Source organism: Equus quagga, chromosome 7 (assembly GCF_021613505.1).
Source record: "Equus quagga isolate Etosha38 chromosome 7, UCLA_HA_Equagga_1.0, whole genome shotgun sequence".
NCBI classification, from domain to species: Eukaryota; Metazoa; Chordata; class Mammalia; order Perissodactyla; family Equidae; genus Equus; species Equus quagga.
In genome coordinates, this window is record NC_060273.1 from 63,824,384 (window position 1) to 63,852,056 (window position 27,673).

Sequence of the window (27,673 nt, forward strand, 5' to 3'; positions counted from 1 at the left end):
ATTTGAGGCTTTAAAGGCTTTGCCAAGAATATTAGACCTTTATCATGTGGCCAATGGGGAGCCATTGCAAGATTTAGGAGAGTGGGGTGTGACAGGGCTAGATTTGTATTTTTGAAAGATCCCTGGCAGCTGCAGTGTAGTTGCACAAGTGTGAAAAGCAGGGAGATCAGCTACAGGGCAGTATCCAGGTGAAAGATGATGGACGCTTGGAACAGTAATGGCGGAGGAAACCTAAACTAGTGGATGAATTTGGGATGTATTTTGCAAGTAGGGCCCACAGGACTGGTGATTAAGTGAAAGTCGAACACTCTTCCTAGCAAGATCAACTAATGGGGTTATTGAGAAGTTGCAAAATGTCCCCTTTTTCCCCTCGATACTGATCCAAAGGCCCAGTCGATGCTCAGTGCCGATCGCGTATTCTGGCAGCGCAAACAGCACGTCCAGTTCCCCAGTAAGTGCAAAGGACTCACGGGATTTTATCCCCTGGAGGTCAGTAGCGTGGAACTGCACTGTTTCCTGGGCAACGCCATTGTCCCGGTCCAGGCGGGGGCGGGGTAACTAAGGACTACAGCGGAAGAGAACTCCGGAAGAGAGGGAGAGTCAGAGGGAAAAATGGGCAGCACGTGCCCCGGCCCCGGCCATCGCGGGTGATTCGAGGGCTCGGCACGAGGCGAGAGCGGAGGGCGGGCCGAGGCCCGGGGACGCTTGTGATTGGGCGAGGCCCAGAGGGAGGGCGGCTTTTTGAACCGCGTGGGGTGCTGGGTAGCAAAGGCCTTGGAAGGGTCTTAACCGAAAGGGGGAGGGGGAAGGTCGCCAACAAACGGCTGAGCTCACAATCCCCGCCAGGACCAGGCCGGAGCGTCCCCCTCCCCCATGGAGAGGGCCAGGCCGGAGCCGCCGCCTCAGCCGCGCCAACTGCCGCGGGCGACCCCGCCGCGCCCGCTGCGCCCCGCTCCGCCCCCGCTGCCGGTCGAGGGCTCCTCCTTTCGGGCAGCGGCCGCCGAACCCCCTCCGTTGCCGCCCGGCTCGGGCGCGGCCGCCATGGCCTCGTCGTGCAGGGAGGCCCCGGCGTCGGGCGTCCAGCCCGCGGCACGGCGGCTGCTGCAGGTGAAGCCGGAGCAGGTGTTGCTGCTGCCGCCAGGGCCATCCCTGCCTCAGGCCCGGGACGACGGCGCCGCCGCCTCGCCCGCGCAGGCGCGGCTGCTGCAGCTGAGGCCCGAGCTGCTGCTGCTGCCGCCGCCGCCGCCTCCGTCCCCGTCCGAGGGCGCCCCCTGCAGGCCCGAGTTGCACCCGGTGCAGCCCCGGGCGCTGCACGTCAAGGCCGAGAAGCAGGAGCCGGGGTCCGGCTTGGAGCCATCGGTGGGGCCGCGGAGGGCCGTCGAGGCGGGCCCCAGGGCTTCCAGGGCGGCCAAGGCGGAAGGCCCCGGACTGGCCGTCGGCAGCCGCCGAGGGGACGAGAAGAAGGGCAAGTTGGCGGTGGAGGAGGTCATGAGGGACGCGGCGAAAGGCGGGGAAGGCAGAAGCCTGGCGGCCCTCCGAGAAGGAGTCATCAAAACGGAGCAGCCCGAGAGTCTCCGCGAGGACTGCAGGCTCTGCGCGGAGCCCGCGTCCAGTGGCCTGGTCCACGGCAGCAAGGAGGTCATCCTGGGCCAGCCGTCCAACGCCTTTGGTCCGCATCAGCAAGACCTCAGGATCCCTTTGACTCTCCACCCTGTCCCCCCTGGGGCCCGGATTCAGTTTCAGGGACCTCCTCCGTCAGAGCTGATACGGTTGACCAAGGTCCCCTTGACACCAGTGCCTATTAAAATGCAGTCCTTACTGGAGCCTTCTGTAAAAATTGAAACCAAAGATGTCCCGCTCACCGTGCTTCCCTCAGATGCAGGTATTAGACGGCAGGGGAATCTGGTTTTCAAAGTTCATCTGTGTTGCCCCGTAACTGATACTAAACTAGGAAAATAAAATCATGGAACCGATTCTTTTCAGGGCAAAGTCTGCACAGGTGTCACTTCTGATTGATTTGTACATAGACCAGTAAAATACACTAACACCTTCAAGATTCCCAAACATTAAAAAAAAATCTATTTTTAGGCCCAGTGCGTAATGAGATTTAGATGTGATTAGTGGTTATACACAAACATAGAAATATTTTTGTTAGGTAACACAAAGCCCTCAGTTTACATGCTGCAGATAATCAACATTTTAAAATATTGTGTTGTAGTAGGTCAGTATTTTTATGTGTATCAAGAAACAGAAGAAAAAATGGTGTTTAACGATAAATGGTTAAACAGGAAAGTTTGTACTGAATTTAAAGGGGATTTGTTTTCTGTAAAAATGAACAGTAAACATTTTTCTAGGAGAAAACAGTACATGATTAAATGTAACATTTTAGTATTCTAGAAGCTAAGGACTTACAGAAAATGAAAGTGCTGTAGAATAAGCTAGAATTGTTTTCAAAGAAACGACTATAGTTACAGCAGTAACAACTCCAAGTAGATATTTTATTTCTATCCATTATTTCCAAATATATACTTAGAAGATTCTTATTTTAAGATTTAATTCAGACAGAATACTATGCCAATGAATGTCATGGAAAGTCGTATTAATCTTCATGATTTTGTAAACTTTTTATTGTTTTTGTTCCTTTTTTTTTTTTTACTGATTATTCTTCCCTATCTCCCCATCTTGCTTTTATCTTCAATAGTTTTTAAGCTTTGTTTTCATTTTCTAGAGGAGAGAAAGGGAAAGCTTTCTTTGTAATTCTTATTTCATTCTTTGTGCGTTTTTTAGAATGTTGCATATCAAGTAACCCTAAAATAAAGAGAAACAGTATAAGAAGTTTATAGACAGTTGTTTGTGATGAATTATGTGAGAGATGTGAATTTGGCCAACTTCCTTTATTGTAACTTCAACTGGCTCTGTGACTCTCAAAAAGTCACATTTATTATTTTTCCCCTGGACATGGGACTAGTGTTGATGACCCCCCTTGCAGGAGCTCCACCTTCATAATGAAATACAAGTAATATAGCATTATAATATTATAACTATTTTTGCTTGAATGGCCACTACATCAGCATGTAAATGAGTTCCTTTAAACATTTAGGGGATGCCTACCCAAGGCTATAGTCATTAATAAGTCATAGTTCCTGTCCCCCAGTAATAGAATATTTTTAATGGGAAAGAAATATTAATTATTGTTAGAGGTATTAATAAAGCTCAGAGAGGTAATATGCCAGCAGTTTACTGTGTCTTCAGCATTATTACTTCCACTAGATCTTCAATCATATTATTCTTTTTTACGAAAGGAATAGTCATTCTAACCTATAGTTTAGAATGCTGAGTTCAGGGGTTATGAGGAATTCTGGAATACTGGCAGTTCTTTGGCTATATTGAAGTGTGTATTTTCTCCAGATGTTTAAAGAATAAATATAGATGGAGGTGCACTTCACTTTAAAATTGTGTGTGTGTGGCACATTAATTTAGTCTCTTAATTTTTGTCGTGTAGGAATACCAGACACACCCTTCAGTAAGGACAGAAATGGTCATGTGAAGCGACCCATGAATGCATTTATGGTTTGGGCAAGGATCCACCGGCCAGCACTAGCCAAAGCTAACCCAGCAGCCAACAATGCAGAAATCAGTGTCCAGCTCGGGTTAGAGTGGAACAAACTTAGTGAAGAACAAAAGAAACCCTATTATGATGAAGCACAAAAGATTAAAGAAAAGCACAGAGAGGAATTTCCTGGTAATCAAATGAAATGAACAAAGGCTCTTTCTAATTTCTTTTAAATTAATTTATTTAGATAAAGATTAGGTTAGGTTGATATTGAAGGACGAATATGCATAATTTTTTTCTAATCTGATATGTACAATAAAGAGAATAATGGCTAATATTATAGAAGTGATTGAATTGATACTGGGCATCAGTTTCCTTAGAACCAAGTAGAGGGATATCTGGTCTCATATTTGCCAAACAATGCAAACCAGGAGACATACAGTTCTACTGTAGTTTTGATTAAATGTATAGATATGAACTTAAGGTAAATCTCCAGAGTTCTAGGCTATAATTTTGCAGATATGCTAGAAAATGAAGTGTTAAAATCACAGCAACAGAAAAAAATATGCAGTGCACACAAAGACAATGAGAATGCAGGGATTCTCATGTTCCATTTTAATATTGGATGGTTATCAGAACATAGTCCTGCCTTCTGATTGATAGATTTATCCTTATCATGATATCATTTGAAATGAATTCTGATTTCCTTGCCAGAAGTGAGGACGTTGAGATTAAGCTTGGGTAAATGCATAGTGTATGGCTGACATGACTTTGCATGGTAGAAAAGAATCATTTTCTTTCTGAAGTATGAGCAGTGAGGGTCTAGGGGGTTGGTCAGAGGCAGCAATTACAGGGAACCAGTGATTCTCCTGGTTATACAGTGGCTACAACTGCCTTAACTTCTCTCTTCTGACTTTGGAAGGAAACTGAGTTGTTTGTGGACTTGGAGATTGCCAAGTCTAGGAGAGTGACTCTTCCTGAACTAGGCATGAAAATAGTGACTGGTCATTAGTGACCATTTCATTGTAAGATATGGACAATTGTATCTTATGGAAAGTGAGGAAACGGGAGGAGACAAATACTATCTTATTGGGGCATTGTTTTACAGGAAGAGGAAAAGCTTTGGGATTCAAACTCAATGCCTTTAATGTTGATTTTACTACAGATTCAATATATGTCTTTGGATATAAGACATTTGAGCTTGCTCTTCCTTTGAATTATGGGTTACAACATTGCCCACTACTTAGGAGCTATATAGATATATATGCTAAAATGCACAGAAATAGTATCATAGAGCTGGAAAGGACACTTTAGACATCACTTATTTTTTTAAATTTAGAAATGTTTTGGATTTTTAATGTGAAAAGAACTATTTAAAGGCTAAATAGGGTCTATATGTTCAAATTTAAAACAGTTTATCTTTTTCTATAGGTTGGGTTTATCAGCCTCGTCCAGGGAAGCGAAAACGCTTCCCTCTAAGTGTTTCCAATGTATTTTCTGGTACCACACAAAATATCATCTCTACGAATCCTACAACAATTTATCCTTATCGCTCACCTACCTACTCTGTGGTAATTCCCAGCCTACAGAACACCATCACTCATCCAGTTGGTGAGTTGGTTTTAATGTAGATTATTAATTTTTTAATAGCTATGTGAAAATTTTACCTTTTCAGTTGAAATTTTGTTTCTCTTAGCTTAAGAATTTAGAACAACAACATTAAAAAAAGTAAGAAGAGAAAAAGTGAAAACATAAAATCAGGAAGGAAAAATTTCAGTAGAGTTCAAAGCACTTGGTTTGCCAGAGTAGCAAATATTCCATGTGTAAAACCTCAGACCTTTTAAGCAAATCAGGATGAGCCCATAGATTAGGCAGATAATGCAGGAAATGACTGAGGTAATTCAATAGGAAATAGGAGTGTCTCTTCACTATCAGCATAAAAGAATGCCTTGCTAATGGTGTATGAGGCATCCTGTCCTGGAATTTAGTAATGATGATTGATATATGAAGACCATTCTCTCGCTGCTCTAGAAAAGCAATGGAAGTAATCTATTTTCTACCAAATATTTGATTCATTTTACTGTCTTTCCCTAAATTTCTCCTCTATTATCAGTTCTTTACAACATTTCTGGCTGTTGCTTTTAAGAAACTCAAATTGAGAATCTAGTATCTTAATAACTTGTTATGAGGCTGTCCATCATTGATTTGTTCTTCCAGCACCTATTTTAACCATCCCTTAGGCAGAGCTTTATACATTCGCTACTTGCTACCACTTGTCCTAAAACTACTGCTCTTTCCAGTTTCCACCTGCTCAGATCCTTCTGGTAATAAAGCCACCTCTGCGTGCTGAGAGGTTTAGGTATCTTAAAAATTGACTGATTAGAATCTTATGCGTTTGTGATGGTTTTTTTCCCCTGTGTATCATTACAGTGGTTGATAGCAACAAAGCTGCATTCAAGATGTCTAGGCTCAAGAGAAGAATGCAGAAAGCTGATCCTGTCACCCTGTTCTCTCCCAGCACAGTCAGGGACTTTCACCCTTCACTATTTCGTAGTATCTTGTTTAATCCTATGTTTCAACCTAGGCTTAATTATGCTTTTGTTAACTTACTTTGTTTTGTCTGTTATGCTTATTTAAATAGGATCTCTGCTTTCATAATCAATGTTTTTTCTTTTTATCCCTTTTCCAAGACCTCTCTTCCATCTGTTTCTACCTAGAGTTAAATGCTGTTTGTTTTCTCCTTCCAGGAACAGATTTATCAATGTTCTCATTTGAGGAAGCTGACAGTTTTATACAAAACATTAATTTTGTGCAGTTCTGCGCAAAGATTTGAGGTGGATAGAAAGATTTTCCTCTAATGTTGGCAGAGGTCTTGCATCGTGATGTTTTATTTAAGTATGACAGGCAGAATTGTAGGAAGCATTTCAGAGCCATACACAGCAGTAATCAAATCTAAGGCAAGATGATGATCTTTTGTTTGTGTTTGCTTTTTTTTTTTTTCCAATTTTTCTTATTTCTGGTGACATGTGGTATGAGTAAAGATTCGTTTCTTGGGTCTCAAATGATAAACAAGATCTTTATCTTATAAGCATAGTTAGGGAATTATTTTCACGGGTATATACCTTAGTAGTTATGATAAGATTTATCTGCTACTGTGTTGCCCAATCATGCAACTTTGGAATATGTTCTTTTAGTTTGTTCTCATCAGCTTGGCATTATATTACTTAGAGGAGTTGGTATCACTTGCAAATTTGGAAATTTTACTATATATTTTATATTCTAAATCATTTATGAAACTATTAAATAAGAACAAATTTTAGCACAAATCCCTAGGGGAATCATACTTTTAATCACTTATCATCTGCAGATGCAAGTTTTTGTATCTTCCCTTTTTTTTTTTTTGTTTCATTCAACTAATTTTACATTATATACTAAATATAAAGTCAGGGTAATTTTATTTTTTAAACTTGTTTTCTTTATTCCCATGGAAGAAAGATATCAAGTTAGTGAGGTATGATTTTTCTCTTAGAGAAACAATTTGCTCTGTTTTTTTTCTAGCAAGCTTTGTGCACTAACATATTGTATAGATTTCACCAGGCTTTCAGATGTAGAAAACAGACTCACCAAGCTATATTTCTCAAGGTCATCACTTCTAATAACTGGGAGTTATATTGACTTTCCGAAAATGCTGTGGCATGGCATTTTTGGCAGAGAGACCAGTTGTATCTACTTTATCAAATAGTTTTTCAGTTCTAACTTTGAGTTTCTCTGCTGTTCTTAGGCGAATGCCGCCTGAGATATAGTTATATTCATTTGTCAATTTGGGTTTGAACACTCTGTGAACTTGCCATTGTACCGCAGTTGATCTAATATTCTTAACCTACCTGCTATGAAGATGAATTAGGATTCAGAAATCTTCTTAAGGTCTTCTTTAGTAGGAAGGGGTTTATTGAGTCTCTCTATTTCAGTTGCCTTTTATACTGTAATGACCATTCCACTGAGTCTCTTCTTTCTGTAAAAGTATTTAAAGAGTTGCTTAGTATTGACTTTGAGGTCCCTCAGTTGTGACTCCTTCAGTTTTCCTTTGGACTTCCTAATTTTTATTTGCATCTGACTTCACACTTGGGCTTCTCTGTCTTACACGTTTGGACACGCTTTTCATTGTCAAATGATGTCTTCCCCTTTTGATGGGTTCTCTTTGATTTGATCAGTTAACCACAACGACTTTCTGATTTTTGAGACACATTTTTTCCTTCTGGGTTCTTAGCATTATCATATAAAATAACCTTCCTTTGTCTATGAACTTTTAATTTGAGTTATCTCTATCAGCCTTTTTTTTCCTAGCCAATATCTGTACTTCCAAAAATCTAATAACCCCAAGGTAGATATTTTTTTGTTAGAATCTTAAAATTAAATGTATGTTGTGATCACTACTGCCCAATATTTCACAAACAGAATTCATGCACTTTCTAGTAATTTTTATCCATTATTTGGTTCTTAGTCAAGCTTATTTCATTTTACTGTGTATTCTACTAAACTTGTTTGTTCTAATAAGCAATTATTTGTCCTGTACCAGATCATCCCAGTACATTTTTATCCCATTAGTCAATCTATTTGAAATCTGCCAATGTAATTTGGTATTCTCCCTTGTTTTGGTGAATGTTTCCATCTTAGATGCTTTCTCAGTATTTGTAGTGTTCTCCAGTGCCACGTTTGCATATCTGCCTACGTGCCCCCGACTACCTAATGTTTATTAAGTACTGATTATGGATCAGACTTGGTGCCGGGGACACAATGCAAAGACCTTTTTACAGTCTCTGCTGTCAGAGTTCATAAGGAAGCTGTAGAAAGCATAGATACAAATATAACTAATTTTACTATTTGTTTGATAGAATCTATAGTACTTTTCTTGTTTGGTGTTTTTTTATAAGCAGTGCATTATATTTACTTTCTCTCACATTCAATGCCACATCTCAGTCTCTTCTCCTGTTTTTAGTTTCTGAAAGTGCTTACACCATCATAGTCCAGAATTATTTTAGATTTTTTTTATCAGATGTCTTTGATGCCACTTATGCTAGCATTTTCATTTTATATTAAGTATTCAAATTTGTTTATTTTAAAGGCTCTTGGAACTTTGGTAGAAGCTATATTTATTTTAGACTGGCCTTTAAATGTCACTTCATACATATGTGAATTTTCTGGTGATATTATTTTGTTCTCTACATTTTATTTCTCATGTCTGAAATGAGTTTTCCTTTTTACATTTTAACTCATTTGACATCTTTCACTCTTCAGAATTCATACTTTTTCTTTAAAGTTTTGATTTAAAAAATGCTTACTACTGCTTTAATTTTTTGTAGTAGACTTATGGTACCATTTGGGTTTACCCACCTCTTCTTGTTTACTATAACAAAACAGAAAACCCTCCATCACTCTGATACTGTTATAATCTGAAAAAAGCTAGTCTTGTCCCTGCCTTATGGTCCATTCCAGCAAAGTGTTATGTCCATAAGAAACACAAATCTGGCTTGAAAATTCCTTGAAAAGTGACGTAGTGCTTTATTGTAGGTTTTCTTGAGGGGACAGGGAAGGAGGAATCCTATGGTTCAACATATTGTAAGTCTTCTTGGGGCTTCTCATTACCTTTGTCTCTCCCCAGAGTCCCGCTGTTCTTAGAAGTTGCCTAACTATTCCTCTGATTTCTCTGTCCTCACCTCTGTCTCTGCCTCTCACTCTATTTCTCTCTCTCCTTTTCTTCGCTCTCTGTCTCTCTTTCTCTCTGCTACGCCACAGATGCTGGTCGTCCTCTCCTTCTTACTACCTCCATACAGCTTTTTCTTGTAGAGAAATTTGGTCTGTCCTCAGTTTCTTCCATTTGCCACTCCTTCCCTGTTCATCCCAGTCATGCAAGTCATGCAAGTCAAGCCTCTTGCACCCTTCATCCATTCAGCACAGGCAGTGGATTCTTCCTCTTTGGGGGCAGGTGGTGGGAGATTTTCAAGAATTCTTGAATCTATTAATAACTTTTTCTTTTGTGATTGTCATGCTATACTATAGATCTAAACTTTTGCTCTTTACCTCATATAATGATTAGATAATGCTAGCTGCTTTAACAAGCACTTAAAAATAATGGTTTAAACAGAATTATGGTTTATTTTTTACTCATTTAAAGTCCAAAATAGGTATTTCTGGTTGGTAGATGGTTCTCTTCCAAGGGTTGATTCATGGGCATAGGCTTCTTCTATGCTGTGACTCTGCCATCTTTAATATGTCTCATCTAAGGCCACTGTACTAGTGTGCATGAGCCTGCAAAAGGGGAAAGAGCATGGAGGATCATGCACAAGAGGTTTTTATGGGCCAGTCTCAGAAGTGGTGCACATCACTTCTACTTACATTCCACTGGGGAGACTTGGCCACATGACAACTCCTAACTGCAAGGAAGGCTGGGAAATGTAATCATCTGTGTGCTAGAAGAAGAGAAAATGGGTGACTGGCTAGTCTCTCCCATACCTTACCTACAGTTTGATACATGAGAGCTCTGTGCTTTCCACAAGTCTTTCCTGTTCTCTGACAGTTTATCAGTGACGGCTGGATGCTGCTGACTTTAACCTCCTGCTAAGCAACCTGAGTTTTGACATTTAGGACACCTTCATTATACTTCCATATCACGCTCTATGCATCTAATTATTTTTTACCTCAGACCCAAACAGTGCCTGACACATGTTAGCTGCTTAGTGAATATTCTTGAATTAAATGAGTGCATGATTATTACCCTATGCCTCATCGGTACCACTTCTTTTATGGAGATATCTTTGGTAGAGAAGAGCATTTGGCATCAGCTGAAAGATGTCTCTTCCTTCTTCAGTAACTGAAATAATATCAATGGTCTGTATAGCTCCTGTAATTTATGTTTCCTTTGCCTAGAATAACCATACTTCTTTGCTGAAGACTAAGAGCTTCTTGTACTGGATGTAGGGAGAAGAAATCTGCGTCAGGGTAGATTTTAGGAGCAGAGGTCTTGAGTACAGTGATTATTCAATTAAAACAACTTTGAGAGATTTTATGAGTCAGCCTGGCTTCGTAGTTGTTTGGAGGAGAAGGTTCTCCTTTACCAGATCAGTGGGAGAAGAGCTGTCAGCTAGAGGCTTATTGGCTAGTTTGTTTTTCTTTCATCTAGTCATACTTTTCTTAAGTATTATTAACCAGGTTTTGTGTCAGATACTGTGGATGCAAACATGAGTAAAACTGTTCCTGGGGTCGGCCCCGTGGCCGAGTGGTTAAGTTCGCGTGCTCCGCTTTGGCGGCCCAGGGTCTTGCCGGTTTGGATCCCGGGCACAGACATGGCACCACTCGTCAGGCCATGTTGAGGCGGCGTCCCACATGCCACAACTAGAGGAATCCACAACTAAAATATACAACTAGGTACTGGGGGGATTTAGGGAGAAAAGCAGAAAAAACAAAAAAGAGAAGATTGGCAACAGTTGTTAGCTCAGGTGCCAATTTAAACAACAACAACAACAACAAAAGACTGTTCCTGCTTTCAAGCACCCAGTTTCATGATTGTGGTAGGGGTGGCAGACATGCAAATAACAAATATTTACACTATTTCATGATAAGTGACAGATTTACAGGTTCTGAGGGAGCGTAGAGGAGGGAGATGACTTTGTGCTTGATTACTCGGGAAGGGCCTGACGAAGGCCTTGGCTCACAGATGGGAGGGCTAGTCCATGTAACCCCGCCTAGGGAGAATGAGGGCAGCTTCCTTTACACCCTGGCTCAGAGGCCATCTTGAAACAGATGCCCTACCTCCGGGTTTAAGAGGGGCTATTATCTGCCTTATCTGGAGAGAGGGAAGGAGGGAAAGGTCTTCCCTGGACAAGGCTGAGAGAAGATCCACACTCCTTTCAGCCTCTGACAGAGACGTTTCTAACCGTACAGTCTGTTCTTGGACTACGTCTTCTGTGTTAACAGAGATCCAACTACACTGGAATAAACCAGACCAGGAATCTATTGCTCTGGCTTCTCTCTGTATTTCTCTGGGAGAGTTTAGTTAAATTTAGGCTGTGTCATTTGGATAACTCAGCAACTCAATCGGCAGTCCTCTATTCTTCAGGAACAGAAAGATCAAATACATGATCATTTCACCTACCTTTAAAAATTCTGCCTTATCTGTCATGACCTGCTGCAATAATATTCCTTTCATATCTGTCACAAATTGTTGACCTGTGGCAAGTCTTATCGTCACTTGGGAATTTCCTTCTGTATTCACAATGGATACAATAAAGTGAAATAATTTTAGTGATTGTTTCTTTAGTTTTTCTCAATTAAAAAATTAAATGTCATTCATAATTTAGTTTAACATAGAGAAGTCTACAAAATAAATAAAAGACCCATACCACTAAGCTGAAACTTCTATTAATATTTAAAATAAAATTAGTATATTTAGAGAAAAGAAAATTCAGACAGTACCAATAGGTCTAAAATGAAAGTCTAGCTTTTCTTATTGCCCTATTGCCCTGTCTGCTCTCCCAAATGACTGTTCCTTAAAAGTAACCAGTCAGTAGTTTCATATTATTTCTTTCTGAAATGTTTGTGTGTACGTACCAGCATTTGTGGGATTCGTCTTTCACTCAATCACTCAATAATTTTATTCATTTATTTATTCATCAAAAAAATATTTGTTGAGGGCCTATTCTGTGCCAGGCAGAATTGTGAGCCCTGGGGATACAGTTGTGAATAAAACAGAAAGGGTCTCTCTTGTCATGGCACTGAGAATCTGAATGGGAAAGAGAGACAAAAATGTAAAATAAGTAAACCAGATGACTTCAGTTTGTTCAAAATGCTATAAAAGAAAAAGAGTGTTTTGATGTGGTGATGCTATTAGGTAAGATGGTTAGTGAAAACTTCTGGTTGTACTGTTTATTAAATTCTACTGAAAAAAGAAAAACATGGAGTGACTTACTTAATGCCTGACCTATGCTATTTTTATTTCTAAAGGTGAAGCCCCACCTGCCATCCAGCTGCCCACCCCTGCAGTCCAGCGCCCAAACCCCATCCCACTTTTCCAGCCCAGCGTCTCCAGTACGGCCCCGGTGGCTGTCCAGGCTCCAAGTCTGCCCCTCTGTCCAGCACTCCCACCCCAGCACTTTTCTGGGCCCTCTCAAACGGACACTCATCGGCTGCATTCCGGAGCCAGTCTCTCTGTGAAGAGAGCCACTCCTGTCTCTCTGGAGAGCACTAACAAGATTCCAACTAGTGCAAGTACTGCCCATGCCAGATTTGCAACCTCAACCATCCAGCCTCCCAAGGAGTATCCCAGCGTTTCCACTTGTCCCAGAAGTGCTCCAATCCCCCAGGCTCCTCCTATTCCACATTCACATGTCTACCAGCCCCCTCCCCTTGGCCATCCGGCCACATTGTTTGGGACACCACCGCGATTCTCTTTTCATCACCCTTACTTCCTACCTGGACCTCACTACTTCCCATCAAGGTAAATGAATATTTTTTTTCCTTTAGCCTAAAAATACATATAGCTAGTGAATTTTTAGCTCTGAAGGCATCTCTTTTTTACGTCTAAAGGGGGAGCTGCTATTCAGCTCCAGCCAACTATTTCCACATAAGAATATGGGCTCCAACAGTGTCAGGTCTGGTTTTCATGAGAAGAATCAGTTATAAGGACCTTAGGATCATTTAGTCAAACCCCCTTTTTGTATAGAGCTGTGCTTGCCAGACTTTTATATGTATGCGTGAATCACATGTGATCTTGTTAAAAGGTAGATTCTGAGTCAGGAGGTCTGGGTATAGTGGTATCCTATACAAGAGTATAGTAAGCTTGATATTCTGCATTTCCAACAAGCTCCCATGTGATGCCAATCCTTCTGCTATGTGGACCACACTTTGAACAGCAAGGGTATAGAGGAGAGCACTTGGTCTGAGAGGTTGTGATTTGTCCAAAGTTACACTCCCTCTCAGTGCCCTTTTTAACCAAAAAATTTCCCATATAAATTATCAGTCAAGGAATTGATTTTCATAGGGAAGTATCTAGAGAAAACTAATTTGTCACTTTTCATTTTAGAGTGGTGGAATTTAACTCCCTTGCAAACGTTCTAATAGAGTGGTATTAACCTCTACTTTTCAATTGCTATTAAGTGTGTAGACAAAGATACTTTCTGTTGAGATTGGAGTTACATGTCTAACATCCATCTTCTATTGTTACTTATTTAGAAAGTAAAACTACTCCCCACTGGGTATACCAAAGCCTCAAAGAAAGAACTTTTAAGGTGTATATTACGTTGCTTCAATTCACAGTGGGACTGCTTGCTTTCAAATCCTTAACCCAGGACTGAAAGAAAGTGGAACCAGGGGATCAGATCAGGAGAAAGGAAGATTTTGCTCTCTGAGGTTTTACTTTTCCCTATAGGCTCTTTTTATCTTAGCAGCTTTCAGAAGTCTTTTAGTTCAAGGAATCAAACCTCGAGACTCCTAAGGCCAGGGGTTGATAATATATTCTCATTGCTATCTGCCAAGATGTGAGATTTTTCGGGAATTCTAGAGAATTTTACAGTCTTTTCCAGATATAAGAAGAGTGCTAAGGACATAGCTGAAATTTAATAAATTAATAGGTTTGAGAAGATCAACCTTAGTTAGAAGCTTGAGGTCTACAAACTAGAACTGCAGAAATTTTATCTGTGTTACATAACTCATTTCACAGAACAGGAAAGACCTGGACAGTATTTACTCACAGGGACGGAGAAAAAGAGGCATCTAGAAGAGGCCGTGCCTCGCAATCTCATCCTGGTTGTTACTGCTTTTTCTTTTTAGCATTTTGAGAGCTAGGCATTTTTACATGTAATTCTCACAGCAATCCTGTGACTTGAGTATAATACTCCCCCACTTTTTCAGATAAAGAAATTGATCACAAGTTAAATTGCTTTGTTAAGGTCACACTAGTAAATGGCAGAGCCAGTAGTCAGACTTAGGTTTGCCTGTCTGGTTCTGAATTCCATATTTGTTATTTTCACTGTGTCAGTGAGGCTTCTCAATATAACGGCTCCTCTTGATGGGCAGAGGAGGCAGAGCTGTTAGTTGCCAGCAGAGAAACGTATGGAAAACACATGCTTTTGAATGGAAAACTCCTGCAGTCTAGTGAACTTTGGGGAAGATAATGTTTCCTTAGATAATAAATAGATAAAACCATAGAAAGTTTATCTTCTTTACTCATGATAAGGCTTACAGGATTTGGCTGTTAATGTACAAATCGTCAGATAACTTAAAGAATATTTTAAAAGGAAGCTCTGGAAAGTAAGCCCTTAGAAGACAGAAACTATACCTTTATCTTTAATACCATTATTGCTAGTTAATAATAATGCTACTGGAGGAAGCAAATGAAGTGAATTAGGAATATTATACTGTATTTTACTTCATTTAAGAAGGTCAGGGGCCGGCCCTGTGGCTGAGTGGTTAAGTTCACGTGCTCTGCTTCAGCAGCCCAGGGTTTCATCAGTTCGGATCCTGGGAGTGGACATGGCACTGCTCATCAGGCCATGTTGAGGCAGCGTCCCACAAGCCACAACTATAAGGACCCACAACTAAAATATACAACTACGTACTGGGGTGATTTGGGGAGAAAAAGCAGAAAAGAAAAAAAGAATGTCAAAGCAGTACGTCAGCTATAAACATTAAGCTGCATATAGTTTTCCAGAACAGAAGACCAGCCTTATAAATTATAATATTGTCTTGTTGTTTTTCTAGCTTCTACTTGCATGTGTGTGATGATAATTTCCCCAGAGAAATGGATAATCTTATCTATGCTTGTTTAGATAGTATATTTCAGTAAAATCCAGCCTGGCTAAGTAACAAAATTAATTGATACCGTCTCAATTTTTCTTTTGTCTGTTTTCCCAACTGATAACAAAATCTTCTATAAAGAATATTTCTTCCCTAATCTAATCTATGTGTGGAATTATTCAACCATTTCAATACCGTAATTGTAATGACATTATATATATATATATCTCAAATATATAAATATATATCAAATATACATGTTTGCCAAACAGTGCATTTTGCCTGGTAGGGGATCAGGCAGTTTAATCAAGGAGCCATTTTTATGAAACAGATGGACACTCAAAACTGCTGATCCCTAGCTCTGAAGGCTAACATCTTCTTATTGTCTTCAAAACTTAACCATCCTCATACTGTACTTAATGAAACACTCTCTTTCTGTACTATATTAATTTCTTAGATTAGTTCTTCTTTTCTCCCCCCACCCTTTCTCTTCTTCCTCCTCCTTCTTATAGTATTTATACTTTTGCATGCAAAGGAGATATCTAGGATCTATGTCATGTTGGCCATTAGGTAAACAAATGTGTTTAAAAGTCTATTGCAATTAAGGATATCGAAAGCATATGAAAGACAAATGGGGATTTATTAGCTTAAAATATGTAGAAAATGTAATCAGATACACATAGTAGAGAAGGTAAGTGCAAAGAATTCCTGGCTTTGTGGGAATATACAGCATCTTAACTGTAACCTTTTAGACAACACATCAAAGGTTAAAAACAAATATTCTTTTTTTTCCAGAAACCAAATAAGTTTATTATGAATTATATATATATATATATATATTTTATTGAGTTAATGATAGGTTACAATCTTGTGAAATTTCAGTTGTACATTAATGTTTGTCAGTCGTGTTGTAGGTGCACCACTTCACCCTTTGTGCCCACACCCCACCCCACCTTTCCCCTGGTATCCACTAAACTGTTCTTAGTCCATAATTTTAAATTCCTCATATGAGTGGAGTCATACACAGATTATCCTTCTCTCCCTGGCTTATTTCACTTAACATAATTCCCTCAAGGTCCATCCATGTTATTGCAAATGGAATGATTTTGTTCTGTTTTACAGCTGAGTAGTATTCCATTGTATATATGTACCACATCTTCTTTATCCAATCATCTGTTGATGGGCACTTAGGTTGCTTCCATGTCTTGGCTATTGTAAATAATGCTGCAATCAACATTGGGGTGCATAGGACTTTTGGGATTGTTGACTTCAAGCTCTTTGGATAAATACCCAGTAGTGGGATGGCTGGATCATATGGTAGTTCTATTTTTAGTTTTTTGAGGAATCTCCATACTGTTTTCCATAGTGGCTGCACCAGTTTGCATTCCCACCAGCAGTGTATGAAGGTTCCTTTTTCTCCACAACCTCTCCAACATTTGTTACTATTAGTTTTAGATATTTTTGTCATTCTAATCGGTGTAAGGTGGTATCTTAGTGTAGTTTTGATTTGCATTTCCCTGATGATCAGCGATGATGAGCATCTTTTCATGTGCCTATTGGCCATCAGTATATCTTCTTTGGAGAAATGTTCTGTTCATGTCTCCAGCCCATTTTTTGATTGGGTTGTTTGATGTTTTGTTGTTGAGTTGTGAGAGTTCTTTATATATTATGGATATTAAGCCTTTGTCAGATATATGACTTGCAAATATTTTTTCCCAGTTAGTGGGTTGTTTTTTTGTTTCAAATCCTGTTTTCATTTGCCTTGAAGAAGCTCTTTAGTCTGATGAAGTCCCATTTGTTTATTCTTTCTATTGTTTCCCTTCTCTGAGAAGGCATGGTGTCCGAAAAGATCCTTTTAATACTGATGTCAAAGAGTGTACTGCCTACGTTTTCTTCCAGAAGCCTTATGGTTTCAGGTCTCACCTTTAGATCTTTGATCCATTTTGAGTTTATTTTTGTGAATGGTGAAAAAGAATGGTCAATTTTCATTCTTTTACATGTGGCTTTCCAGTTTTCCCAGCACCATTTGTTGAAAAGACTTTCTTCTCTCCATTGTATGCCCTCAGCTCCTTTGTCAAAGATAAGCTGTCCATAGATGTGCGGTTTTATTTCTGGGGTTTCAATTCTGTTCCATTGATCTGTGCACCTGTTTTTGTACCAGTACCATGCTGTTTTGATTACTGTAGCTTTGTAGTATGTTTTGAAGTCAGGGATTGTGATGCCTCCCGTTTTGTTCTTTTTTCTCAGGATTGCTTTAGAAATTCGGGGTCTTTTGTTGCCCCATATGAATTTTAGGATTCTTTCTTCTAATTCTGTAAAGAATGTCATTGGGATTCTGATTGGGATGGCGTTGAATCTGTAGATTGCTTTAGGTAGAACGGACATTTTAACTATGTTTATTCTTCCAATCCATGTACATGGAATGTCTTTCCATCTCCTTATGTCGTCATCCAGTTCTCTCAGAAAGGCCTTGTAATTTTCATTATATAGGTTCTTCACTTCCTTAGTTAAATTTACCCCAAGATATTTTATTCTTTTTGTTGCGATTGTGAATGGTATTGTGTTCTTGAGTTCTTTTTCTGTTAGTTCATTATTGGAGTATAGAAATGCTACTGATTTATGCAAATTGATTTTATACCCTGCAACTTTGCTGTAGTTGTTGATTACTTCTAAGAGTTTTCCAATGGATTCTTTGGGGTTTTCTATATATAAGATCATGTCATCTGCAAACAGCGAGAGTTTCACTTCTTTCCTCCCTATTTGGATTCCTTTTATTCCTTTTTCTTGCCTGATTGCCCTGGCCAGGACCTCCAGTACTATGTTAAATAAGAGTGGTGATAGAGGGCATCCTTGTCTCGTTCCTGTTTTCAGGGGGATGGCGTTCAGTTTTTGCCCATTGAGTATGATGTTGGCTATGGGTTTGTCATATATGGCCTTTATTATGTTGAGGTAGTTTCTATGCCCATTTTGTTCAGAGTTTTTATCATAAATGGCTGTTGGATCTTGTCAAATGCCTTCTCTGTGTATATTGAGATGATCATGTGGTTTTTATTCCTCAGTTTGTTGATGTGGTGTATCACGTTGATTGATTTGCAGATGTTGAACCATCCCTGTGTCCCTGGTATGAATCCCACCTGATCATGATGTATGATCCTTTTGATGAATTGCTGACTTCTGGTTGCCAAAATTTTGTTTAGAATTTTTGCATCTGTGTTCATCAGTGATATTGGCCTGTAGTTCTCTTTTTTCGTGGTGTCCTTGTCTGGTTTTGGTATCAGCGTGATGTTGGCCTCATAGAATGTGTTAGGAAGTGTTCCATCTTCCCTAATTTTTTGGAATAGCTTGAAAAGGATAGGTATTAAATCCTCTCTGAAAGTTTGATAGAATTCCCCAGGAAAGCCATCTGGTCCTGGGGTTTTATTCTTTGGGATGTTTTTGATTGCTGTTTCAATCTCTTTCCTTGTGATTGGTCTGTTCAAATTGTCTGCTTCTTCTTGAGTGAGCTTTGGGAGATTGTAGGAGTCCAAGAATTTATCCATTTCCTCTAGATTATCCATTCTGTTGGCATATAGTTTTTTGTAGTATTCTCTTATAATCCCTTGTATTTCTGCAGAGTCTGTTGTTATTTCTCCTCGCTCATTTCTGATTTTGTTTATCTGAGCTTTCTCCCTTTTTTTTCTTTGTAAGTCTGGCTAGAGGTTTGTCAATTTTATTTATCTTCTCAAAAATCAGCTCTTTGTTTCATTGATCCTTTCTACTGCCTTTTTCGTTTCAATAGTATTTATTTCTGCTCTGATTTTTATTGTTTCTCTCCTTCTGCTGGCTTTGGGCTTTATTTATTCTTTTTTCTCTAGTTCAGTTAGGTGTACTTTAAGGTTGCTTATTTGGGTTTTTTCTTGTTTTAAAAACAAATATTCTTAATCTTTGTTTGGGTTATAGACCTATTTAAGAATGTGATTGAAGTTGTGGACCCACCTCCTATAATAATGCACATCCACATACATATACAATCTTCTGCCTAACCCTTATGGAGTAGGGAATTTATAGTCCCAAAACATTATAGACTTAGCTAACATGGAATACCTTCTCTGTAACTGTCTAGAAATGTTGAATTTAAGTATGAACAATTTAATACCTCACTAAACTCGCTGGAAGGGAAACTAAATCCCCCTGTGCCAAAATGACCAACAAGCTGAAAACTAGTACTGTGGTCCTGGAGGTGGTTTTCAGACTCAGAAATAGTCTCAGCCTTTATAACCTTGGGTTCTAATGCCTACATTAGGAGAGGAAATGAGGTCTTGACCCTGCTCAAGGTGAAAAGCTGAAACTAAAATCTCTCCATAAAGCCAAAACCCTGGAAGAGCTTCTCAACCTTGGTAAAGGAATAGAAAATTTTTATCACTGACCCAGAGAAAGCACAAAGAGGAATTTGTTTTTACCTAGGGCTGTATATGGAAAAAAAAGTCTTCTATTAGAAATCAAAACCCCAAGTTGCACTATAGACTGGTTCAGAATCTAAAATCATCCTATTCACTTTGATAAACTGAGAAATTAACATACAAATTAGTTCTGGGCTGACTTACCTTGGGTACCTATTCCAGAGGAACACTTCCACCATCTAGGACACTTAGGATTTCCAAAGGAGGAAAATTGTCACTAAAGATGAGCTTTAAAAAATTGTAGAATATGAGGAAAGGATTCATTAAGAACAGGAGTCACTAGGGGCTGGTTAAGTTTGTGTGCTCCACTGCGGCAGCCCAGGGTTTCGCAGGTTCGGATCCTGGGTGCGGACATGGCAACGCTTGTCAGGCCACGTTGAGGCGGCATCTCACATGCCACAACTAGAAGGACCTGAAACTAAGATATACATCTATGTACCGGGGGGATTTGGGGAGATAAAGCAGAAAAAAAAGAACAGGAGTCACTAGACCTTACAAATAGGAAGATTAACACCCCCAAGAACTTGAAATAACTGAAAGTCAAGAAGAGACTAAATATCAATATTTCAAATGATTAAAGAGAATCTCTGTGCCAGCCAAATGTGCAATAATAGGGACTGAATCTACCGTCATCTGAAACAGTAAAAAAGCCAGACAAAATATGTGAAGATATGATTTTCAAGATACTGTTTATCAGGTAATCAAGGAAAGAGATTCCTGAGAGATAGGAAACAAATAAGGTAAGCCTTGCAATTTACCCAGCTTACTGGCCTGGAAACAGTGACATAAGGAGGAGAAACAGAAAGATCCTGGCAGACTCCCTGAGTTGAGGAGACAGAGCTGAGAGTCCAGTGAAGCCAAGTGAGCTAGAATTCTCAGGAGAGTGTATTGGAGAGAAGAAAGCTGCACAGAGCAAGAACTCCAGATTTCTGTAAAGATTCCCTCCTGAGTATTTGACTGAACACTGATCACTGTATGATTGTGAGGAAAACTACTCAAGGCTGCTGAAAGAACCACTTGAAAGATTAGAGATAACAGTGCCCAGCACTCATACAGAGCTGTGAATAGTGCCTGTTCCCACCAAATAGATTGGAAAACCTTAATGGGGCATTGAGTTCTCCGAAGATCTTGCTTCAGCTAGCCCTAGATTAAATGTGGCTATAGTTCAATCTAAAAATTCTTAAAATTAAGACTTAAAGTGATCAAACTGTTTGCCCATTCCCACCCCCACCCCCAGTTCAGCTTGATGGAAGCCCCACTCTGGGCAGGTATGGCCAAGAAGACAGTTCTCTCTCCCCTCAGCTCCTAATCAAGAGATACAGTATCTTACAGGGAGAGGCAGCATTTCTCATCCTCTCCAGGTCTTAATTGAAGAGCCTAAATTGGTGGTGAGTGTGACTAAGAGGTTGGGGGCTCCTTTTCTTCACCCACCCCCTACTCATAGGACAGCAGCTCAACCCCAAAGATGACAGGCAGAGAATATTGTAACCCTGAGCATCCTTGCCCCAGGTTTTGTAGGGGAGATTTTCCATGCTGGGATTGGCAAGCTAAGAAGACCAGAGATTTTGCCAAGGGAGAGAGTCAGTCCATAAGAACAGAGAGCTCAGAAGCTCTCTTCAGAGGAATTTGACTTTATTTAAAACAATGTGGGAAGTTCAAGCCTAAGGACTCTCTTAAGAACAATATTTTGGTGGTAAGAAAATAAGAGGAGGCTTCTCTTAATTAAGAGTAACAAGCTAACCACAGGTCAGCTAGTATACCAGAGAGAACTAGGGAAAGAGACAGCTAAGAACAGCCCTCCTGAAGTCACAACAAACCTCAAAGACTCCCCAAAAATTAACCCTGCCTGAATTTAATTGGATCACACTGTGGAGCAACCTCTGCCCCAGGACATAGTTGAAAATAATAGAGCAATCAGCCAGCAATTGGTGGAGTCTAACAGCTGGATGTATAGCAATTGTGAGGCAGACAGTTTAACAGAAAAACCAGAGAAAGAAGTAGTCAAAGAGAGTCTTGCCAAAATGAATGTCATCTCAGGGTGACTGTATTCATGTCCAAGTCTGTGCCATCTAAGTAGTGACACTCAAAGTTTTTCACTGCAAAGGAAATAGACTTCAATAAAATAGTCTAGTTGAGTCACTAAACAAATAAACAAACAACAACAAAAGCTAGCCCTGGAGAAGTGGAAGGGATTGGATCTGATCCAACCCAGATATTGGATTTGACAAAGACTTCAAAGCCATTATAAATATATTCAAACAACTAAAGGAAACCATTCTTAAAGAAGTAAAGAACATTTTGATGATGAGGTCTCCTGAAAGACAGAATATCAGTAAAGACATAAAAATTATAAAAAGAACCAAATGGAAATTCTAGAGTTGAAAAGAACAATAAGCAAGATGAAAAAATTCATAGAGAGGCTCAACAGTAGAACTGAACTGGCACAAGAACAAATCAGAAAACTTGGAAATAGACTGATAGTGATTATACAATCTGAAGAACAGAGAGAAAAAAAATGAAGAAAAATGAACAGAGCCTCAGAACGGAGACACTATTAAGTGCACCAATATACACATAATATGAGTACCAGAAGGAGTGAAGACAGAAAAAGGGGCAGAAAAAAATACTTGAAGAAATAATAGTTGAAAACTTCCCAAATTTGGTGAAAAACATTACACATCTAAGAAGCTCATTGAATTCCAAGGAGGGTAAACACAAAGATCCACAGCCAGAAATGTCATAGTAAAATACCAAAAGCTAAAGCCAAAGAGAAAAATCTTGAAAGCCTCAAAAAAAAAAAAAAAAAGACTCATCATATACAAGGAAATCCAAATAAAATTAACAGCTGACTTCTCATCAGGGACAGTGGATGCCAGAATGCATAAAGTACTGAAAAAAACCTGTCAAAAAAGAATCTTATATTTAGCAAAGCTATCTTTCAAAAATGAAGGCAAAATAAAGACGTTATCAGATAATCCAAAACTGAGATTGCTAGGACACTTGCATTATAAGAAATATTAAAGGAAATTCTTTAGTCTGAAAGTAAGTGACTCCTGATAGAAATTGGAATCCAAACAAACAAAAACCTGGAGAGCTCTAGTAAAAGCAAATATGTAATTATAAAAGACAGTATAAATGCACATTTCTTTCTTTTGACTGATTTCAAAAGCAGTTGTATAAAACCATATGTAAATTACTTTTTGGGACCTATAACATATAGAAATCTAGTATATTTGACAATAAAAGCACAAGAGGTAGGTGGAATCAAAGTTGTTTTGGAGTAAGGGAATGATACCAGGTGGTAACTTGAATCCACAGGAACAAATGAAGAAAACCAGAGACGGTAAATAAGAAGTTGAGTATAACAAACTTCATAAATATATACCTGCTCTCCTTTCTCTTCTCAGCTTATTTGACATAAAATTATATAAAGTAACAATCATAACAATATATTGTTGGTTTTGTAACATATATAGCTGTAATTTGCGTAACAGTAATAGTACAATAAAGGGGAAGAGGGAATAGAGCTATATAGAAGCAACTTTTCTGTATCTTACTGGAATTATGTTAGTATAAATCTGAAATTGATTCTGATAAGAGTACATGGTTAGCCCTAGAGCAACCACTAAGAAAATAACAACCAAAAGAAGGTGAAAAATTGTTAAAGGAACTAAAAAGTTACACTATAAAATATTTGCTTGATGCAAAAGAAAGCATTGAAGAGGAATAGAAGACCAAAAGGAAAATATGAGATACATGGAAAACAAAAAATAAAATGGCAGACATAAATTCAACTATATAAATAATAACATTAAATTTGAATGGATTAAACAATCAAAAGTCAGATATTGTCAAACTGGATAAAAATTGAGATCTTACCATATGCTATATACAGGAGACACACTTTCGAGTCAAACTCTTCCAGAAAATAGAAGAGGAGGACCTCATTCTATGAGGCCAATATTGCCCTGATACCAAAACCAGACAAAGACAACACAAGAAGGAAGAACTATAGGCCAATATCTCTTATGGATACAAATGCAAAAATCATCAACAAAATACTAGCAAACTGAATCCAGCAGCAAACTGAAAGAATTATATGCCGTAGCCAAGTTGGGTTTATCCCAAGAATGTGAGTTTTAACGTCTGAAAATCAACTAATATAATACATCATATCAATAGAATAAGAGACAGAACCACATGATCATCTTAATAGACACAGAAAAAAGCATTTGACAAAATTCATCACTTCTTCATGTTGAACATGAAGTACTCCATAAAGTAGGAATACAAGGAAACTTCCTCAACTTGACAAAGGGTATCTACAAAAAAACTGCAACAAATGCCATATGTAATGGTGAAAGACTGAACATTGGGTAGATCCACTTAAGATCAGGAACCAAGACAAGGATGTCCATTTTTGCCACTTGTATTCAACATTTTATTGGAGATTTAATCCTAGATAATTAGATATGAAAGAGAAATAAAAGTTATCCAAGTTGTAAAGGAATAAATGAAACTCTCTCTACTTGTAGATTGCACAATCTTGTATATAGAAAATCCTACGGAATCCACAAAAAAGCTATTATAAATTACAAATGAATTCAACAAGTTTGCAGGATACAAGACCAATATATAGAAAACAATTGCATTTCTATACAATAGCAATGAATAAACAGAAAATGAAATTGAGAAAACAATTTCATTTACAATAAAATCAAAAAGAATAAAAATCCTTAGGAATAAATTTAACAAAAGAAGTGCCAAACTTATACTCTAAAAACTACAAAGCACTGTTGAGTTAGGATGTCACTGAGAGTGGCAGAATAGGGATCTCCAAGAATCTATCCCTCCACTGAAGGAAAAATTAAGGTGGCAAAAATGGTCAGAATCAACTTATTTTTCAAACTCTAGAATTTAATTTAAAAATGTTTAACAACTGGAGGGGGGTGCTTAATAAAAGAAGCAGCTACTAAATTTTGGTAAGAGAGGTATTGTGGCATTTTTGCTACAACTACCCGCCATTTTCTAGCTCAGTGATGGACAAGGGGATGTGACCCATGTTCCTGGTATGATTTGTTGCTGTTAGAGGAGGCAATACAGATTTTGCTGTCAAAGTATTATGGTTGTGCATTTTGGCCTGTCTGGTGGTTTCCTGAAGAATTGGTTCAGGGGCTTCCCTTTGTTTCACTTTCCTCAGAACTCTTTCAGGGCTGGAGTGGCCTCCCAGGTGGTGGTTGTGGAAAATATTTAAAGGTGTTTACTACCCACAGCTTCCTGGGGTAAAAGACAACAGATGGGGCAAGCAGCAGACAAATTGAAAAGCCTAGAAGAGATTGGGAAGAGAGATACATAGAGGAATAAGGGCTTCGAAAATATCCCATGTATCCTGGGAATCCAGAAGTGCACACACGTTTCCAGGACCAGATGCTTGTTCAGCAAACACCTGAGAAGACCGTAAGATTTCACCTCTGACTGATCTTTAGGCTCTGTGTAAGTAGGAAGTCAAGGCTAAGGAAGAATTGTAAATGGCCTGGCTAAGCATTGAAGGAGTATATTAACCCAGAATCAATCTGCAAAGACTGAGTGAGTATTTTTTGTTTTATCTCTAGGTATTTAAGTAAATCTCTGTCAAATCACTAGCTGACCACTAAACTAATAGAACAGAGACTTCAAGAGCCACACATAACAAAGAATACAGTCTTTACAAAAAATAGTTCAGAAAAGTCACTAACCAAACACACAAGTACAATCCAAAAGAAGCAATAACAGCATACCCTGGGGAGGAAGAAGAATCTGATTTCCAGAGATGCTACATTTTAATACTCAAAATGTCCAATTTTCAACAACAAAAAAATGCTAGTCGTGCAAAGAAACAATAAGTTATGGCATTCACAAAAAATTAACAGAAATTGTCCCTGCGGAAGCCCAGACATTGGACTTACTAGACAAAGAACTTTAAGTCAACTGCCTTGAGTATGCTCAAGGAACTAAAGGAAACTGTGGACAAAGAACTAAGTGAGACCAGGAGAACAGTATGCCACCAAATAGAGAACATCAATAAAGATATAGAAATTACAAAAAGGAACAAAATAAAAATACTGGAACTGAAAATTACAATGACTGAAATAAAAAATTTACTACAGGGATTCAGCAGCAGACTTGAGCAGGCAGAAGAATCAATGAATATGATGATAGATTAATTGAAATTATCCAGTCTGAGTGGTAGAAACAAAAAAGAATGAAGAAAAGTGAACAGAGCCTAAGGGACCTGTGGGACACCATCAAGTGTACCAAGATAAACATCATGGGAGTCCCAGAAGAAAAGGAGAGAGAAGAAGGAGCATAAAGAATATTTAAAGAAATAATGACCAAAAAGTTCCCAAATTTGAAGAGAGATATGAATTCAAGAAGCTCAATGAACACTAAGTAGAATAAATTTAAAGACATTCACACTGAGATACATTATAATCAAACTACTGAAAGCCAAAGAAAAAGAGAGAGTCTTAAAAGCAGTAAGAAGGAAGTTACTTCTCTTGTACAGGAGAGTCTCAATAAGGTTAACAGCCAATTTCTCATCAGAAACCACAGAAGCCAGAAGGCAGTGGGATAACAGTGCTGAAAGAAAAACACTATCAACCAAGAATTCTATAACTGCCAAAACTATCCTTCAAAAAATGAGGGAGAAATTAAGACATTCACTGATAAACAAAAGCTGAAGAAGTTCATCACTAGTAGACCTACCCTTCAAGAAATGTTAAAGGGAGTATTTCAGTCTGAAATGAAAAGACACTAGACAGTAACTTGAATTCAAACGAAGAAATAAAGAACACTGGTAGATGTTACTACCTAGGTAAATATAAAAGCCAGTATTATATTTTTGGTTAGTAACTTCTCTTTTTTTTTCCCCTGTATGATTTAAAAGGCAGATACATAAAACAATTATTATAAATCTATGTTAATGGATATAAAATGTATAAATATTTAATTTATGACAATAACAATATAAAGGGGGAGTAGTGCCATATACAAGCAGAGTTTTCTTATGCTAATTAAGGTAAATTAATATCAATTCATAATAGATTGTTATAAATTTAGGATGTTAATTGTAATCCCCATGGTAACCATTTAAGAAAATAACTTAAAAACATATGAGAAGGAAATGAGGGAATCAAAATAGTACACTAGAAAAATCCATTAAGCACAAAAGAAGGCAGCCATGGAGGAACTGAGAAGCAAAAAAATATGACATATAGAAAACAAATAGCAAAATGGCAGAGTAAGTTCTTATCACTAATTACTTTAAATATAAATGGATTAAACTCTCTAATTAAAAGGCAGGGATGCCAGAATGGATTAAAAATATGGTTAAAATATATCCTGTCTACAAGACACTCTCTTTAGATCCAAAGACACAAATAGCTTGAAAATGAAAAAATATAAAAAGATATTCCATGCAAACAGTAGCCAAAAGAGAGGTGTGGTGGCTGTAGTAATACTAGACAAAATAGACTTTATGTCAAAAATTGTTACAAGAGACAAAAAGGACATTATATATTAATAAAAGAGTCAATACAGTAAGAAGATTTAACAATCATATACATATGCAACAACTGGGCCCCAAAATATATGAAGCAAGAATTGGCAGAATTGAAGGGAAAAACACACAGTTCTACAATAATAATTGAAGACTTCAATACTTTATTTTATTTAATTTTTATTTATTTATTTAATTAATTTATTATTTTTTTTGAGGAAGATTAGCCCTGAGCTAACTACTGCCAATCCTCCTCTTTTTGCTGAGGAAGACTGGCCCTGAGCTGACATCCATGCCCATCTTCCTCTACTTTATATGTGGGACGCCTACCACAGCATGGCTTTTGCCAAGTGGTGC

The 27,673-nt window shown here is 38.5% G+C and overlaps 1 protein-coding gene across 1 annotated transcript in view; it reads left to right on the forward strand.

Annotated features, from left to right (window-relative positions):
• Positions 1 to 873: 873 nt before the first annotated feature.
• Positions 874 to 27,673, forward strand: part of SOX30 (SRY-box transcription factor 30) — a 36,706-nt gene continuing 9,906 nt past the window's right edge. Inside the window, exons 1-4 of the mRNA XM_046665382.1 lie at positions 874 to 1,882; positions 3,503 to 3,742; positions 4,985 to 5,164; positions 12,551 to 13,043. Coding sequence (XP_046521338.1) covers positions 874 to 1,882; positions 3,503 to 3,742; positions 4,985 to 5,164; positions 12,551 to 13,043 — 1,922 coding nt within the window. The remainder of the gene's footprint in view (positions 1,883 to 3,502; positions 3,743 to 4,984; positions 5,165 to 12,550; positions 13,044 to 27,673) is intronic.